Source organism: Sturnira hondurensis, unplaced genomic scaffold, assembly GCF_014824575.4.
Source record: "Sturnira hondurensis isolate 20B ecotype Veracruz unplaced genomic scaffold, ASM1482457v3 Scaffold0014615, whole genome shotgun sequence".
NCBI lineage: Eukaryota > Metazoa > Chordata > Mammalia > Chiroptera > Phyllostomidae > Sturnira > Sturnira hondurensis.
The window spans coordinates 1,511,146-1,529,781 of NW_028087246.1; the positions used below are offsets into that span (position 1 = coordinate 1,511,146).

The 18,636-nt window shown below is 50.9% G+C and overlaps 1 protein-coding gene across 2 annotated transcripts in view; it reads right to left on the bottom strand.

Moving 5' to 3' along the window:
- Window positions 1–18,636, bottom strand: part of ARMC9 (armadillo repeat containing 9) — a 106,859-nt gene that overhangs the window by 73,233 nt on the left and 14,990 nt on the right. For both annotated transcript variants that reach the window (XM_037063547.1, XM_037063546.1), the window contains exons 7-12: window positions 18,322–18,346; window positions 12,848–13,005; window positions 10,490–10,588; window positions 4,250–4,284; window positions 2,849–2,960; window positions 2,439–2,531 (exon numbers count right to left, since the gene is read on the bottom strand). In XM_037063547.1, the coding sequence (XP_036919442.1) occupies window positions 2,439–2,531; window positions 2,849–2,960; window positions 4,250–4,284; window positions 10,490–10,588; window positions 12,848–13,005; window positions 18,322–18,346 (522 nt within the window). The remainder of the gene's footprint in view (window positions 1–2,438; window positions 2,532–2,848; window positions 2,961–4,249; window positions 4,285–10,489; window positions 10,589–12,847; window positions 13,006–18,321; window positions 18,347–18,636) is intronic.

Below are 18,636 nucleotides of genomic sequence, written 5' to 3' on the forward strand. Positions count from 1 at the left end.
TGTCTGACCACCCGAGGCACGCACACGTGACATAACGTCACTTGGCCTCACAAAGGACAGGCGTTCTGACACAGGCCATGACACAGAAGCTACGGAAGTGCAGCCCCCAAAGGACAGACACTGTGCAACCCCACTGCGTTCATGAGGTCCTGGGGTGGTCAAGTTCAGAGAGACAGGCGGAAGGGTGGTCACGAGGGTTGGGGGCGTGCAAAGGGGTCTGTTGTTAAACAGGGACAGTTTCGGTTTTACGAGGTGAAAAAGTTCTAGAAATATGTCACACAACGGTATGAGTATACCTAACACTGCTGAACTAAGTAGTTAGAAACGGTCAAGATGATATATTTATGTACTTCACCACAGTTTTTAAGAAGTTAAGACAGTGGTTGCCTATTGATGGAAGGAAAGGGCGTGCACTCTAGAAGTTTCCAAGTTGGAAACATTGGTATTTGTTTTATTACTATTCTTTAAACTGGTCGCATGTGTTTCTACGCTCGTCTGTGTGAATGATACATTTTGCAACTGAACACATGATTCTGGAACACGAGATGAAGCCTCGAGTTTTAGGCTCAGGCCTCTGGTAAACACGCACGTTGTGTGAGATCCGTGATGCCTGGTGCGGGCAGTGTGCCGTCGCGGCTCCTGCAGCAGCCTTCAGTGTAGTATGACGTGTAGCATGCAGTGTAGCTGCATGACGTCAAAACGACTGGTAAAAGGGAAGACTCAACTCACTGCAATTCAACAGACTCAACTGTGGTGTTTTGGTCCAGAGCAGTGATTCTCAAGGTGTTGTCCGGGGCCAGGAGCACCAGCATCGCCTGCAAACTGGAGATGCAAATTCTCCACCCGACCCACTGAGTGGAAACTGAGGGGCACCGGGAGACCTGCGCTTGGACGAGCAATCCCCACGGCGATGCTGCAGCTTTGAGAGCTGCTCGGCCGGTCTCGCTGACCGGCAGGCCAGCCCAGTCTCCTGACTGGAAGGGCCAATGTGTTTCGGTGCCAGGGTGACCCAGCATCTCTGTCACACAGGGAGTCTTTCTGCTCTAACATCCTAATAACTCCAGCTCGCTCCTTATAAAAAACTTAATAAAGAAACCACAGCAGTTAAAAATATGACGAGAGGAAGAGATGACATCTTCAATGGCTCTGGAGATTACAGCATTTTGACAAATGAGTATCACAAAGCCTATGACACCCTCACTAGAGGGCTCACTAGTTTTTAATATAAAACCAAGAAAGAAGTAAGCCCTGTCAATTAAACCAGACCGTAAACATCGACTGCGAGATACAGTCCGACTTCGGAGAAGCTGAAATGGGCATGTGCACCTTAGATTCAATGAAACGTGAGAGCTCAGAAAGAATTGGTATGGAATTTGAGTTTGTAGTCATGACAATGTGCTAACTGGAATTCCATGCCTCAAGATTCAATGCCACTGCAAACAGAAACAGAAAAAGAAGTCCAGAATTTGAGAGACTGTTTTTCAAACCAAACACTATTCTTTCCTGGGAGCAATGAGACTATGTTCAAAGACACAACTGGCGACTCAGAACTCAAACGCTACTGCCCATGTGCACAGCAGGCTGGTGTGAGGTTAGCTCTCGCAGGTGCTGCTGCAGCAGCAATCCAAAAAGGTGTTGGCACCCCACTCTGTGCTGCACAGCCAAGCTTCACGATGGGAAGAGGAAATACTTAGAGCACGTGGAATAAACCTTTAGCTGCAGCCGTGAAATGCAGGGTCTTCTTGACACAGAAGCCACGCTGCAGATCTCCACCTGCCTCCCGGCCAGTGAGGCCGGTGCTGGTGGCAGGTGAGAGGGTGGGGCGGTGGGGACCAGGTGCGGACCACTCTGTGCTGGGCCCGGGGTTCAGTGCTCCCCACACGTGCCCCCACGGGGTCACCCCAGCAACCTCCCGAGGCTCCTCCCCAGAGATGGGGGGCTCCGGAGAATGACCAGCTCAGGCCCTGCAACAGGTGGAGGCAGAAGTCTGAAATCAGTTCATCTCACTGGAATCCCCTACGCTTCCCACTTTCTGGCCCAGAGCTATAGACAGACATGTTGTTGGAGACACATTTTAAGGCCAGGCCCAGACGAAAAAACACGGAATTTGCTCACCTACACCGCTTGTCCTAAGTCATAATGAGTTTCAGGACGCATGGGAAACGGGGGTGGAGGAGAGATTTGGGAATTTGAGAAAAGGGGAAAATGGCAGACCAGGGCCCCAGAATAAAATCAGGCAGTTCCACCTTATTGAGGACTCGTGGGCCCAGAAGTGACAGGCGGGCCACACCCAGGCTGGAGAGCAGGTCCAGGTGCTAAGGGGAGCTTGAGGCCAACACTTGGTCACCAGAAGGACTCGTGCAGAGGAATGGAAGCCCCCCCGCCCACTGGGACCACTCCCGCGCAATGGCCCTGCTGGTGGCCTGCCGCTCCCTGACCTGGCTGTGGCTGTGGCAGTCCAGGAGGTCGCTGCTGATGTAGGCTTGCAGCACGGTGTCCCTCTGCTCTCCCGGATGGGACGTGGTCAAACGCTGGAAGGGGGAAAAGCGAAAGCAGTGAATTCTGGCTGAGGACACGTTCGTGGCGCAGACGTGTCCTAAATGGCAGACCTGCAACTACACATTCACCCACACAGGATGAGGGATGCCCTGGGGAGCGAGGGAAGCAGCCAACCAGTCGACTAATAGGAAATGATGACGTACTTGTAAAAGGGTGGTGTGGGTGATGAGGAGTCAGAAGCGGTTTTCACCTCAGCTCTCGGGGGTGGCGGGCGGCGGGAAGAAAGGGTTTGGTAGCTGGGCGAGAGGGTGTTCCACCCAAGCAACCAGCACAGCAGAAAGACACGTACCCAGCGCAGGGCCTGCAGCAAGAAAGCCTTCAAGCGGTCGCTCCCCCAAATCAGATCCTTCTTCAGCTTCTCATAATCCAAGGAGGGCAGTAACGGGACATCCTTTGGTTTCCTACTCAGCAACACAGGTTCAAAGAGAAAGCAGAGGGCAAAGGGCAAGTTCGATTCCTACTCAGGGCACATGCCTGTGTTGCGGGCCAGGCCCCCAGTAAGGGGTATGTGAGAGTTGGCCACTTGATTTCTCTCTCTCATGTCCATGTTTCTCTCTCTCCCTTCCTTCTCTAAAAATAAATAAATGAGTATCTTTAAAATGTTTTAACTTAAACCCTAAACAGCGCTTGCTCTAACAACCAAGGCCCATTTGTGGAGCCGAGTCTGACAATGCCACCACACACAGCCGGGCGCTCCTGTTGGAGGGAATAAGCCCCATCATACTCGGGCCCTAATAACGGCAATATTATCAATTAAATCGATTGCCAGCTAAGTTGCTCACCAATCCCCCATTTCTGTGGTCCAGGCCCCTCCGCCCCCTCCTCCAATGACCCACCTTTACCCTCTGCAAGTGGCCCTGCCTCTTAGGCCCCTTGGGAATAACACAGCCAACACTCAGAGAGTCTCTTACGTCCCCGACAGCACACTACGTGTTTTGTTCTTAGTAACTTGTTCTTATCCTCACTGTGGTCCTGTGATACGGCTACTGTGCTTGTTCTCATTTTACTCGTGAGGAAGCTGTGGCACAGACAAGTTTATGAGTTCAAGGCCACAGAGCGGGTGGCAGAGGTGGGATTTTTACCGGGCAGCGTGCCCACAGAACTACATTATACGGCCGCCACCCGCAGACGCAGGCAGGACAGAGGCAGGAGGAAGGCTGCGTCCACATCTCAGGCGTCCGAGTGACTGCCCAGCACCCTCCCCCAGGACTGGCTCAGGGGCCTCCAGAAGCCACATGGAGGTCCTCGGTGTCCTTGCTGGTGCAACACACACGCCTGAGGAAGTTCCTGCACACAGTGCCAGCCTAATGAATCGGGGTAGTGATGCTCGGGCAAACCCAAAGCTGTCCCTCGGCCCCTCGGCTGAGAACATGAAGTTCAGACTCGGCAACCCTTGGCTGTCTTATGCCAGTAAAGTGACTTCTAGAGAACATGACAGGAGCTATCCAACGGCTTTTTCCACCTGGTGCCACCTCACCAGAATAGATAGAATGAACATTCAGAGACACTTCTAGGTCAACACTATCGCTTATGATTCTTGGTATCCCCTTCACTGTCCACTCAGAGCTTAGCTACCCGAAGGCACCCCTCCAGGCCGGCGCTCGGGTGGACGTGTGTGAACGTTACCGTGAGCTCCAGTCCCACCCACAGCGGCTCTCCACAAAAACCGGTTCCAAGAGCAATTACTTACACAGGTGCCAGGGAGGCCCTCAGCATGGTCGACGCCTGGAAGGGCGGGGCGAGGGAGCGGAAGGAAACAGAGCATGTCAGACACGAGCAGCAGCGCATCGACCCTACATCCCGGTGACAGCCCCAAATCGCCAGACGTGCGAAGCTTTGGGTCCACCAGGATTCTCAACCATAGTCATACAGGATTTAAAAATTAGCCCGACCGAAGTTAACCAATACACGACAGACGCATCTCCCGAGCCACCCGCCCTGGGTTTGTAGCGACACCACTCCAGGGAACGATCTATAAAAAAGCAGGCGGGTTCTCCGACCAGACTCCCAGAGCCACTTAAAGCTGCCTGGTGGAGAGAGCGGGGAGACATAGCAATGAAAATCACTTAATTATCCTGTTCTTTATTGAGATTTTATCTTTGAATACACGCTGCACTTCGTACCAAGTCAAACCCTGTAAACATTTACTAAGGTAGAAATAACCAAATGCTGTGTGTGGCACTTGTTTGGGCTGACTCAAACCACCGGTAAAAAGATATTTTGAGAAGAACAGGGCAATCTGAACGTGGCCTGCACTGATAGGACCCGATGCTGAGAAACTAGTGTGTATTTGTTTTTAAAGCCCTTGCCTGGTAGAGATGCGCACTGAATTTTTTTTAAAGATTTTATTTATTTATCTTAGAGGGGAAGGGAAGGAGAGAGAGAAATATCAATGTATGGCTGCCTCTCATTCGTCCCCTGCTGGGAACTGGCCTGCAACCCAGGCATGTGCCCTGACTGGGAATCGAACCGCGATGGTGTGCTTCCCAGGCCTGCGCTCAATCCACTGAGCTACACCAGCCAGGGTGAGATGCGCATTGAATTATCCACAGGTAAAAGGAGACAGTGTTCGAAGTAGGTTTCAAAGAACTCCAGAGAAGGACACGTAAGTAGAGAAGAGAGGAAATCTCAGCCGTCTGAGGGCCCCGGACGCCAGCCAGACCCTGCATGGCCACTGCCCGTGCTTAGCATAGTGCTGTGGGGTTATTTGGCAAGTGTTTCTGTGTCTTTCTCTTTCAGCAGATGCAGAGTTCCACCCAGCTGGAGATGTACCGCCCACGTGTCCCCAGCACCTGGGATAGTGCCTGGACGAACAGGGGCACCAGACCACGTTTGCTGTGTGCATGAGTGAACGAAGACTGACTCCATGGGTGGGCACTCTGGGACCCTGGCCCTACTTTCACCCCAGCCTTGGCTGATGGCCCGTCTCTCAGCCGCTTCCCTCCACACACTTACAGGGACCCCTGGGCCAGCTCCCATGTAGAGTCATCAAACCCTGCTTTACATGGCTCCTGATCGTGTATGTTTTTGTACTTTTTTAACCCTCAATTTTTTTTTATTGAAGGAATTACCTATTCCTGTTGTCAGTTTAAATAGCAAGGAATTCAGAAAGTAAGTTTGGAATATCTACTACACTGCTCATCTAACCCAGTAAAAGGACCAAGTATTAGCATGATATATACATAAGAAGAAATATTCCAATGTAGTGATATTGGCCAATTCACAGTTCCACAAATAAAATGCATCAGCATTCTCCTTTTGTCATAGTTAAGAAATGTTCTCTTTTTTTAACCTATCTTTTTTAAAGAAAATTCAAATACCATTCTGGCCCAGGCTGGTGTAGCTCAGTGGATTGAGCACAGGCTGCAAACCAAAGGGTCACTGGATCGATTCCCAGGCAGGGCACATGCCTGGGTTGCCGGCCAGGTCCCCAGTGGGGGCCATGTGAGAGGCAACCACACATTGATGTTTCTCTCCCTTTCTTTCTCCCTCCCCTCTCTCTAAAAATAAATAAATAAAATCTTTAAAAAATGTCATTCTGATTGCTCACAGTCCAAGAACACTCAAACAATAAACCAAAAAGAGACAGACTTGAAAGGCTGGCCCTCAAACATCACAGCCAGTGGTGCCACGCTTGCCTGTGAGCTCCCTGATGTAAAACGACCCCCACACCTCTGTGGCCACCAAACTGACTGGCAGAGCTTCCTTCGCTGTGAGCTGTTGGGAGCTACTGGTGTGAGCAGTAGTGACTATTGCTGTCAAGCTCTCAACAGCTCTTGGGACCTCAGCAGGGGTTGGAGGATTCAGCTCAACCTTGCACAGTGCTAAGATGTGGCCAATCCAGGCTGTGAGTAAGTCACAGCAGGGTTTACTAGTGGGGGGCTACCCCTGCAAGGTCACGGACGACCCAGACTACAGGAATGATTCCCGAGGCAGGTTAAGGAACCCAGTGGGAGTCGTGAGGAAGTGTGCCTTAGGCAGGGACTGAAGCAGCATGGGAAGCGGAGAACCAGAGAAGCATCCCGCCAGGTGGAGAAGGGAGGTTGCTACGGCCACCGCTGTCACGAGGAGGGCAACTCACAGCACAAAGTGCAGGGTTGTGTGTGGGGGAGAGGATGGCTGGGGTGGAAAACTGCAGCTGAGATTTGGAGATGTAGCTCGGTAGGAGGAGGAGAGTGCTCAAGTGTCCGAATGTACTCCTAAATTCTACAGAAGCTTCTTGGGGCAGGAGCCTCTCACTGGTCACCGAGGGCACCTGCTTCTTGGCTCTGGGAGCTGGGAGCTGGGCAAAGTGCGTAGCAAGGCCCATACTCAGGGAAGTGCCAGGGGCTGGGGGGTGCTGGAGCTTCTTGGGGTTTCTGTGACCAGCGCTGGGCCTGGAGGAACAGCTGGGCATCAGACCCTGAAATACTCTGGAGTCCACACCAGGCATGTTGGATCTGAAGCAATGACAGCTATTGTACTGAGCAAAGGAGCAACACGATCAGATGCCCGCAGGTAGCTACATCCTTCCTGACACACGAGGGCATAAATAAATAAGACACATCCAGAAACGCCCGCTCCCTGGTGAGTCAGCAATCAGAAAGGCGAGAGCTTTGAGGCAGAGACCAGGTGAGAAATGCTGCTGTAAGCCAGGACAGAGAGAAAGCCTGAGCAAACATTAAGCCAATGGGAGAGGGAGAGGGAGACTGCCCAGACCCCGATGACCCCCAGAGCGCCCGGAGAGGGGGGTGCAGAGGGAAGGGCCTCGGCGACTCCCAGGCAGTCGCTGCACAGTCAGTCATTCACGATACAGGAAATACGGGAGGGGGTGGGGAGACCACCTGGTTGGAGGAAGAGATGAGCCCGGATCTAGCCTGATTTAGGAGAAGGCCCGTAAATCTGGGCTTGGAAGTCAGGGACAGGCCTGAGTTAAAGGCACTGTCACCCTCTGCCAATTACGTCCTACCAGCTGGCTGAGATCAAAGGTGCTGGAGCCCCTCTCACCAGGGTCAGTCCAGGCACATGCCAGGCATTGGTGAGTGAGGTGCAGCAGGAACTGGGAACCTCTGCTCCTCCACGCAGCACACGGCACACACCGCACAGCACGCACGGGACCCAGAAAGGCTGCCTTGCACTGCAGTCAACGCACGCAGAGGGCAGGCCCCTGGCCAAGACTTCAGAAAGCCACACGCAGGGGAATCCTAGGGCTGAAGATGCTGGCTTTCAAGCAGAAGCCACGGCCCCCACAACAGGAAGCTCCGGGAAGAATCGGTCTCAGTGGAGCAAATGCATCAGGTTTCCGGAACAAGTGCACCAGGCGGTCCTGGAAGAGGGCCGCCCCACCGCTCCCAGCCCCTGCCGGTTTTCACTGCGAACAAAGGTGGCTGTCCCAGAGTGGGTGCCCTCAAGGGTCCATGTGCCCTGGGCCTTTGGGAGAGCTAATGCTGTCACACCTGGGAGCATTTCAACTTGTGTTTCCAATGCAGTCCATGCAGAGTAGTTAAAGGCAGAGCGAATTCCCAAATGGGCCGTTTTTCCAAATAAGGATGCACTAACATGGAAATTCACCCATCTGATAAATCCACAAACCCAGAAGTGCCATGCGGGGGGCCTGGGATCCGCCCAGGGGGCTACGCGCAGATCTCCACCTTCAAACTGTTCCCGCATTTGTGCTTGCCCAATGCAGACACAGGGCTGGTAAGAGAGAGCCAGAGCAAGAGGCTTTCAAATGCTATTTGCAGGGTACAGAGGGGCATGCTGGCCCCGGCTGGGCAGCCCAGTGGGTTGGAGTGCCCCGATACACCAGGGTTGCAGGTTCATCTTCCGGTCAGGGCACACACAGGAATCACCAATGAATGAATAAATCAGTGGAATAACAAATCGATGTTTCTCTTTCTCCCTTCCCCTCTCTCAAATCCCTTTTTAAAAAAGATGTATGTTGCGCAGCTAGAAACAGCAAAAAATTAAAATAAGCTACCTATACTCTGCTAGAATAATGGTTCAATGTACCATACTCTTCCACCTTAAAACTCTGGGAGATAAAGAACATGCTAGAAGAATATGGAAGACTTAAAAGCTGCTGTTAAGAGGCAGCTGCAGAAACACTGTGTGTGATAAAGCCTCGACTGTACATAACTTCTAAAGGGCTGGCGGGAAATGCCGGAACCGCAGTGGACGGGGTCCCCGAGGGAGGAGGATGAGACAGGGTGAGTGCGAGGGAGGGAAGGGGTTTGTGTTTTGCTTCCTCTTGTGCCCAGAGGAAGAAGTTTCTCCTCTTACTGCTTATCGCCAGATTCCTGGTGAGATAAAAGCATGTCGATCAGATGATCTGGGGAAGACTGTAAGAAACCTGAGGGTAGGGCAGTGACAGGCAGTCCACCTGCCTGACAGAGCTCGTCTGACCCACTGGGCTCTGAGGCTGAGCACCCACACCGTTGCAGCTGTGACAGGGAAGGACAGCAGGACCAGCTGTGGACAACTATTAGCTTCTGACGGGGAAGAGGTCAGCGATGCTGTGCCCATCTCCCTTCTAAACTGCTCTCATCAACATGACAGGAGTTTTAGACACTCTGGAAGCCTCATTCCACTGTCGGAAAGTGGAAATACGGGATTCTTGTACATTCGAGAAAGGGTGGGATTTGATAACACAAACCTGGAATAAACTGAGCATTTGCTGAATTAACAAGTAAATGGAAGGCAGGGCCCTGGCTGGTGTGGCTCAGTGGATTGAGTGTCACCCACCAACCCAAAGGTCACCAGTTCAATTCCCAGTCAGGGCATAAGCCTGGGTTGCCGGCCAGATTCCCAGTTAGAGATGTGCAAGAGGCAACTGACCAGTGTTTCTCTAGCACATGGATGTTTCTCTCCCTCTCTTCCTCCCTCCCTTCCCCCCTCTCTAATGAGAAATAAATAAAATCTTTAAAAAAATAACAACTACGTGGGAGGCAGGGAAGAAAAGGTGGTCCACGGGGACACAGACCCTGCTAGGCTGTGACTGCTGAACAGCCATCAACTTTGGTGGTAAGCACGCTCTGCCCGAAACCCACTTCACTCAGCCAGTCCTCGGGGTGTGGCTCAAAGCCCCTCATCCTGGCATGATCACGAGGTCCCTCTTCTGAAGCCCGGATGTCTCTGTGCACTTTCTGGACATTTAAAAACCAGGGAGGACCCCGTAAGGGACAGGAACGGCTCAACTCACACAGCTGGAAAATGAACAGCTTGTGTAAGAACACTGAATCGGTATTCAATTTACTGACGTTGATATCATATGGTTATAGAAGGTAATATTCCTGTTGAGAAAGAAACTCTCGCCCTGATGGGTGTGGCTCGGGTAGCTGGGTGCCATCCCGCAAGGCAAAAGGTCACCCGGTTTGATTCCTGGTCAGGGCATCTGCCTGGGTTGCAGGTTCAGTCCCCAGTCAGGGCTCATGAGGGAGGTAGCTGACTGGTGTTTCTCTCCCTCCCTTCTCCTCTTCTAAAAATAAGTAAATAAAAGCAAAAAGAAAAAGAAATGTACTCTGCACTAAAGAATTTATTCCTAGAAACAAATCCTTCAGTAATTTGTCCTCAAATGGTTCAGAAACCAGATTACGTGTAGAGAGAAAATAAACAAACAGAATAAACTGCCAATGGTTGAATCTGGCTAAAGGGTATACAAAGTGTCCTTTGTGTTATTTTTTGGGCTTTTCTGTGTCTTCGATTACCCCAAGCAAAAAGTTGCGAAGAGCTGCTGGGTACCAGCAGTGGGTGGGGCAGAGTACCCGCTCTCCCCCAGGGCCTGTCTTCCCACTGCTTTAAAACAGCTTTCTTTTCCTCTGGGGGTTCTTAGACCCCCCCAAACAGCTGAGCGCAGACTCCTGAATGTTATTTTCTGCTGCTCTTTCAGTTTCCCAGTTTGGTTATTTTAAGGGGGCGGGGGTGCAGACCAGGGAGGGGCGCCGAGCCTCACCGTCCCTGGCCTCGTGAAGTCCACACTGTGCGCCAGGCTCTGCCGCATCTGGTTACTGAAGAGGCGGACGCAGATGCTCTGCAGGTACTCGGGAGTGATCTGCAAAGAGGACAGGAGGGCAGCCGGTGAAAGACGGGGACTCGTGCAGACACCGCGGAGGCACCGGGGGTCACGGCTGTCTCTCAAAGGGCTCTCCGCAAGGGCCGGGGATGACACCTGGCTTTAATGTAGGAGCCTCAGGAGCTACAGCGCCACCAATGCCCTTCTCAACGTTAACAACCTTGGACACTTTTCAGTCCTACAAGTTTTCTAGAGTTTTCTGTGGCTTTTGGGACTTTGGACCAACCCCTCACTCCTGACACTGCTTCCTCCTTTGGCTTCCAGAGCTGCTTCTCTCACAAGGGACTGTGCTGCCTTCTCACTTGGGACAGGTGACTGAGGGAAAAATACAAACAACGGACGGCAGAACAAAATACAAACAGGCAGCCAACACAGGGAAACACTCGCCTCCTCCACAGTGAAGACATGCAGGCTGGAGCAGGCAGAACACTAAGCTTCGCTTGCCCAATGGGCAGAGATCTCACGGGACAATCGGTCTGTGCTGGCAGAGTGTGGAGAGACCGGCACTGGGACTGGCAAGGGTGGGCAGGCACCGCGGCGTCGGGGGAAACGCCTTGGGGTGCCCATCAGTGCCCATGGCCTTTGACCTACTGATTCCGCTCTGGGGCCTTCTCTCCCCCGTGTTCCAAAGTACACAGCAGATACAGGAATGTTTGTGGCCACGTTGTTGCTATAGCAAACGAGTCTAAATGCCCATCACTGGAGCACTGACAAATCGCCGCTCACCCTCACTGTGGGGTGCGGCCCAACATCACGAAGAGTGAGGTGGGTGTGGGGAGATCTCCGAGACACATGGGAAGAGAACTAGCAAGTTTCAGAAGAGCGGTGGGTCGCAGGCGCCCAAGTAAGCACACGAGCTGCACGCACATGGGTTTCTGGGTGCACACACAGGCCTGCGCACAGAAATGCCCCAGAATTGATACAGGAGGAGACGTTAACCTCGACTATCGATAAAGAAGGGAGAACAAGGCACTGCGTGTGGGAGGCGGCGTTTGCTCCTTGTTGTCTCCTCTGAATTGTTCCAATTTGTCACCGTGAGCATGTATTTCTGTTACACTGAAAACAAGCCAGCTGGAGTCCCATCTCTGCCCCATCTCTCTCTCTCTCTCTGACACCTGAGGCCCACCTGGCCCTGCCGGTAGGTCTGCGGGCCTCTGCCTGCCACCCCCACCGTGGAGCTCACACACCACCTCTGGTCAGCGCGCCACACCTGGCGCCTGGTCAGGCCTGGCTGCAGACGCCCACCGGGGGGATGGCAGGTGTTTTTAGTGAGAAAGAAGGCAGCCGATGAACACGAGCTTTTCTTTCCCCCAGCCTTGCCTGCCCCTCCATTTCAACGACCGCAAGGCCCTCCATGTTGTAGCCCAATCCGTCCACTTTAAAAACTGGATTACATTTTTAAAATGTAAATCCAATTACATCCATTTTTAAAAATTATGTTTCCACAAAGAGATTTTATTATACTTTGTACTGTTTGTCACATAGAACACTAGTCATTCCCCATAGAGGCAGAGACGGGCCACAGACGCCCACGACCACACCCTTTAACGACGTCTCGCAGGCTCAGCCAGCACGTGTAGAATGAAATGTCACGGCCAACAGTGAAAACCGCAGACCAGAAATGTCATTATTGGAAAACCTGACTGCCAATCCGGAACACAGGAGATCGATCAAAAGAACCTATCAGATTAACAAGCTTTTGGGAAGAGAGCTGCATACAAAATCAATAGATGAAAATCTAGGGCCTGGCCAGGTAGCTCAGTTGCTTAGAGCATCATCTCAATACACAAAGGTCGCAGGATCGATCCCCGGTCACGGCACATACAAGCAACCAATGAGTGCATCCATAAGTAGAACAACACATTGATGTTTCTCTCACTTTCTCAAGTCAATAATTTAAAAAATTAAACAAAGAGAAAATCTACAGCTTTCCTATCTACCACCAGGGTATGCTCCCTCATTTTTATGCCACTACATAGTTTTTTCCTGATGCCAATTTATTCTTTGCTGACATTAAGAATCAGGCAGAGAAATAAAGACACGGAGACAGCGTGTTGGGAAGAAGGTATAAAATACTGCGAGCCGCACGATAAATAGCGTGGCTCCTGTGTGCGTGTTGGTTTGTGAAGAGCAGGGCAGGGGCATAGCCGGGGAGGCCGGGAATCGGTACCAACACGGTCCATGGCCGTGATGCATCTTTATCTCGAAAAGACATGGACAGCTGGGGAGCCTCCTCACCATCTTGCCGCTGACCGTGGCCTCCAGAGAGTCCACCAGCTCCGCTGTGACGCCGATGAGGTTGTGGTAGTCCGCCTGGATCTTGTTGTACCGCTTCAGGTACGTCATGGACCTGCGCTCGGCCTCCACCAGCTGCTGGTGGAGGCGCTGCAGCATTTCTAGGAAGGCATTCATATATAAGTTAAAACAATGAACAACCCCGTAAAGTAAAACACAATCACATTCTTCTCAAGGGGGTACCATGCATGCTATCGTATTTTTCTATAACAATGAACTTGACACTGTGTTTAATGCTTCTATTTCATGCCACATTTAGTTACACAGTGCTTTGCAATCAACTGATTTTTCCTTCTTGTCTCTGGTGGTTCAACTGAATCATCTCTGGTTCTCCTAACAAGATCTATTTCCTGGGCCGAACCCCATGCAATTTCTTTCAGCTCTTCTCTCTCTCTACAATAAGCTCAAAATGGTTGAACCAAACCTGAGTCTTTTTCTCTGATTCTGCCCTGTGAGGTGGTTTGGGGGACAATCCATAACTGCAAGAAAATTCTTCACTTTGAGTAAAGGTTAGCATTGCTTGGCTGACGCTGGAGAAAACTAGAATCCAGAACATTCCGGGTGCTCATTCTTCCAGTTCGACAAAGCACAGGCCACCCACTGAGAGCAGGCAGCCTTGGGAGGTTCTAGGGTTCCTCCCCCACACTGGGCGCAGCCGCAGTGGGAAAAGCAGCGGGAAAAGCAGATCTCCAGGGATGCCCACGCTCCCTTGCCCCATTCCTGCCCCCCTTCCCTGGGATGCTGGTTTGGGAGGGGAGAAACCCGAGTTAACTCATTATTGTCCCAATCCAGACTCTGTGTGACATTAGAAGTCTTTGTTTCAGGATGCATTTCACGTATACAGAGAGAGATTTTAAAATTATAAAGACCCGGACTCGAATCCCCACTCTATCACTTTCTTGCTGGGTAAACTGAGGCAAGATATTTAACTTCTCCGCTCTCACCCCTCAACCTGTAAAATGGGGGAATGATGATAATCTCAAAGGGTTACTTCAGATGAACACAATGCCAGCCCACAGCAGGGGGTCCACGGATGGCAACTGTAATTATTATTTCCTTTCATGGAAAGAGGTAAAGGTTTTGTTTAAAACCTTTTAAACCATTTGTTTAAAATAGGGGCCCTGTCCACTAAATTTGAAATAAAACACTAAGATACCATCTGAATATTGAAAAGACAATCATTAAGAAAATAAAGACAAATTCCCTCACAAGCTTTCAATCACAAAACTAAATGCATTTCTATGCAAGTAGTCAACTTGAAAAAGTGGCAGAAAGGCCATATCCTAGAGCAGTGGTGAGCAAACTGTGAAATCCATCAGAATCTGCACAGACAGATTCTGGGGACAGTGGATGGGGCCTGAGTGTCTGTATTTGTCAGCGAACCCACCCGCCCAGCAGCTCGGACACAAGCAAGTCTGAGCCGCCATCCTAACTAGCTGGGGTGGTCACTCACATTCAAATGGTATTTCAATGGCTTTTAGTTTTTTACTGATGTGCAGAAGTTAAATATATTAACTCTTAAAACTCCAAATATCACATGATAACAATTATTATTGTTATTTAGCATCCATCAAATCTCAGTATTGCAAGACAACTCTGAGAAGTCATCGAGCACAAATTCACATTTAGTACTTGAACTTCTGAGGAACAGCCCTGGAGTTCATTTATCAAGTGTCTCCTTAAATATTACTAGGGAGAAGGAGCCCCCTTACCTTCTCCCCACCCTAAATAATATGAAAGCTTTTCATATGCACAAAATTCAAAATTATATAACCCAGACCCTCCAACAGTGAAGAGCCCACAGGATACTGATGATCCCATTTTGTGGTAACAGGTGTTAGAGTACTTGTGTGAACTTTCTCAGCACGTACCAAGCGGCAGATACGGAATGAAGTGCCGAAACCCCGTAGCGGGATCAAATGACCTCGCAAATGCGTGTCATCATAGTAGTCCCCCGTGCGGGGGAATGCATGAACTCAGACACTCACAGCACAGTGAAGAACTCACATAAGGGACTACTTTGTGGAACTGTTGCTTTGGGACTGGGACCCGGACTGGGGACCGCTGAAAAGCCTGGCACGCCGGAGGGAAAGGAGGTCCGACGGCCAGCAGCCTGCAGGGAGGGCAGGCGGCCACAGGCCGACAGGCTTATGGCCACTTCCACTATGCCATTTAGCAAATGGCCTGCTGCCTGGAGACATCGCCCGGCGCACACTGCGGCTGGCAAGAAGCAGGGCCAGGCACTACTGTGGGCTGTGCCTGAGTCACAGGCACAGCTCTGCACCCCGACCTTATTCTGGAGCATTCACCAGGACTCTGGCGCTGTCGCGAGGGTTACGAGACACGGAAATCTAGGCCGCGATGCCTGGCCACGCGAGCTCTCGACCGTAACGGGGACAGCTCAGTCTGCGTTCTTGTACTGACTGCCTCAGTGGTGCCAGGGGAGATCACTGAGATTCTTCGTATTTCCAAAGTCCAGAGAACTGCACCCCAACTTTTAAACAAGCAACAGACAGACACACTGAAAGAATGCCAGTCAAGGTCACAGACAGTGTTCCTGTTGTTCCGGCGTGAACTGAGCTAACGAAGGTGCTGAGGGGCTTCCCGCCGCCCAGCAGCCAAGCCCCTTTGTCAACATCCCCTTCCACTCGGGTGTGTTGCTTTCTTTCTTTTTTTCTTTAAGAGTAGTGATATTTTGTTTTATAGACCAGTTGGCTGCTCAAGACAAAATGATACATTTTTTAAATACAGGACTGTTTTTCTAACCTCATGTAAAAATCTAAAATTAACCACTCGTCACAACAGAATGCACGCTTCCTTCTGCATATTCGGATACAAATCAACTTGTTATTTTGCTAATCCACAAATACTGATGAAGAAGTTTATGACTTACAACCACAGATGTAGGTCATCATTTTAGAAAGTACCTTTTAGGGCCCTGAACTCTAGAAACATGAGCCATTGTTCATTTTCTGAAGGGGCCCAATCAATTGATGTCAGAAAGGCTAAAAAATACTACTCCTGTATCTTTTTTTAGATGGCTAGGTGAAAAAGATGATCCGATATGCTGTACTGCCAACCTAAGCTTTTATTCTAAACACCATTTTTAATGTATAGCAACTCCTTTTGAGAATTCCCCACTCCAAGAATTCTTCCTGACTTCTTCGAAAGCTTCTGGAAGTCTCGCTTTATCGGTGAAACTTTCTTATCAAGACATGCAGAATAACAATATTACCCACACATTGGATTACAAAAAACCATCTGAGTCTAGAATTAACTTAAGTTGGCGGCACGCCTGTGCCTTGTGGGCACTGCAGTGGTGGCTCGGGAGGAGGGGACAGAGTGGTGATCGCTGGCTGTCCTGACTCTGGCCGGGCCCAGCTCCGAGCCCCAGGGCCCACGTGCTCTGCGGAGCTGGTCTCCAGTCGCCTGCACTGCTTCTCAGGATGAATCCAGCCACAGAAACACTGTGCCTCCCAGACTCAGCTCTGCTGGGCTATCCCGAGAAAACGCAATTAAAATCAAGCTTAAATACGCTTGGAAAACCCCGGTCTCCTTGCTGAAATTCCATGTGAAAGATTTGTAGAAAAACACAGGCTCTTCTATTGGTGCTCTCCATTCCATGCTCATTTTCTCTGCAAAACTGAGCCACTTCTCAGAAACATAACTGTTTGGGCAGAAAGCTGGCCTCCAACACTGCAGAGCATGCAGGTGGCAGGGCTGGGGAAACTTAGGAAGCGGGAAGCAGTTTCTCACCGCCACCCCTCCCCCAGGGCCAGACAGTGGAAATCCCAAATCTGAGCAGGGACTGAGCAGACTGTGTCCAGAACTAAGGCAGTTCTCTGGGACCCAGAGGGTGTGGGTGGGGTTGGAGTGTCAGAATGAGCCAGCAGTCTTTGACACTCCTCCCCATCAGGAGGGGAGATGCCGGCTGGTGTGAGGGAGCCACGGGGAGCTAGCTGCTGCAGAAACTGTACCTGCACGGCAGGGGGCAGGCCTGAGGAGCTAGAGACCCTGGCTGGGACCTGTCCTGGAACAGAACTGTGCTGGGGGCACAGCTGCCCCAAGGCAGTCCGAGGCTGCAGCCTGGCGGCCCTGGGCCCATTCCACCTCAACCTCGGGAGGCCCCATCTGGCCCCTGCTCCTCTGTGCTCAGGCAAGGGAACAGGGCCCCTCTGTGACGGGTTGGCAGGGTCTGTCCCCTCTGAGCTCCCAAAGGGGTGGCAGAGCAGCAGAGCTAGAGTCCAGAACCGCTGGGCTGGGACCTGCAAGGCTCCTGGGGACAAACACGAACATTTAAACTCTTCTCATCTGAAGCTACTAAAGCATCGGTCATTTGTCAGCTCCCTGGAAAGCAAAGAGCTAACTCGTGTAGCAATGTGTCCTTTGTTTTAGAAAACTTTAACTCTCGAAGAAGAAACATGAAGAAAAACGGCAGGGAGTTTTGCAACCTCGCTCGCATTCCTCTGCTGTGGAAAGGGCAAACGAGCTATTTCACGTCGTGAAACTCCGCCTGCTGGGAGCTGCGGACGGTGCCAGCGGTGCCCAGGCGCAGCCTGAAGCATCCGCCTTCCAGCACCTGATGGGCCGGATCATTTCAGTGGTTTTCGTAATGAAATGTCAAAGAAGCTCGGGCAAAGCCCTCCGATTCTGGCCAATGTCACGTTACCTACAGTTTTTCTCACCATTCTGCAAAATGAACAGCTCCGGTAAAAATGACTAGTCATGGAAAGTCACCATTTTTTGCTACAAAAGTTAAGAGTGGAATTCCTACTTTGTAGTAAAAAACAAAAATGCTTTATAAAGCATGGGCACTCCATGCTGCTATCAGACTAGTTCAAGGTGAGTTCGAGGCGAAAATAAAGACACCAAAACAATCCCCCCCCCACACACACCCTGCAGGGCCCTAACTGTGTTGCTGCAGTTACATTGGCACAGTGCTTGAACCCGCATCCTTCTGCCCATCTCAGGTACCTGACATGCAAGACGGAGCTAAAAAATACCAGCCTTCCTGAGAAGTGGGCCTCAAGGAATCTCAGATAAAAATGATTGCAAAACACTTCACAAATATTTAGACAGCTAAAGGCCTCCTTTTCTAAGTCTGTGGAATTCTCTCCATCTCGGTACTTAAAACTTCAGGTGGCAAAGCTGATATTTAAAAAATTTTAATCCAGCCCTGACCGGGGCAGCTCAGTTGGTTGGAGCATCTCCCACAAAATGAAAGGTCACTGGTTCGATTCCCAGTCAGGGTACATGTCTGGGTTGCAGGTTCTGTCCCTGGTCTGGGCGCGTGAGAGGCAACCAACTGATGTTTCTCTCTCATAGGAGGTTTCTCTCCCTCTTGTTCTCCCTCCCTTCCCCCGCTTTAAAAATAAATAAAATAAAATCTTAAAAAATGTTTAATCTAGATGATTCACCTTTGTGATTTTGTCCGTTCTCCTTCTGGGGTGAGAAGAAAGTTCAGGAAAATGGGTACTCGAGATGCAGTCCTCAGGGTGCTGACCTTCTGTGGCCAGTCGGAGAAAGGACCCTCAGGACAGCGAAGGCCGCTTCTTAATTCCGCTCTAAATGGCTAGGGCAGTTACAGGACCGTTACGGACTTCTCGGTACTTGGATGGCTCGCTCTCAAATAAACCCTCTCCTCCCCACCTCAGTTTCTTCTGTGTGCGTCCAAGTCATGTCCTATTTCAGCAGCCCCCACTGGCCTCCATGCTCCCTTCCAAAGACCTTCC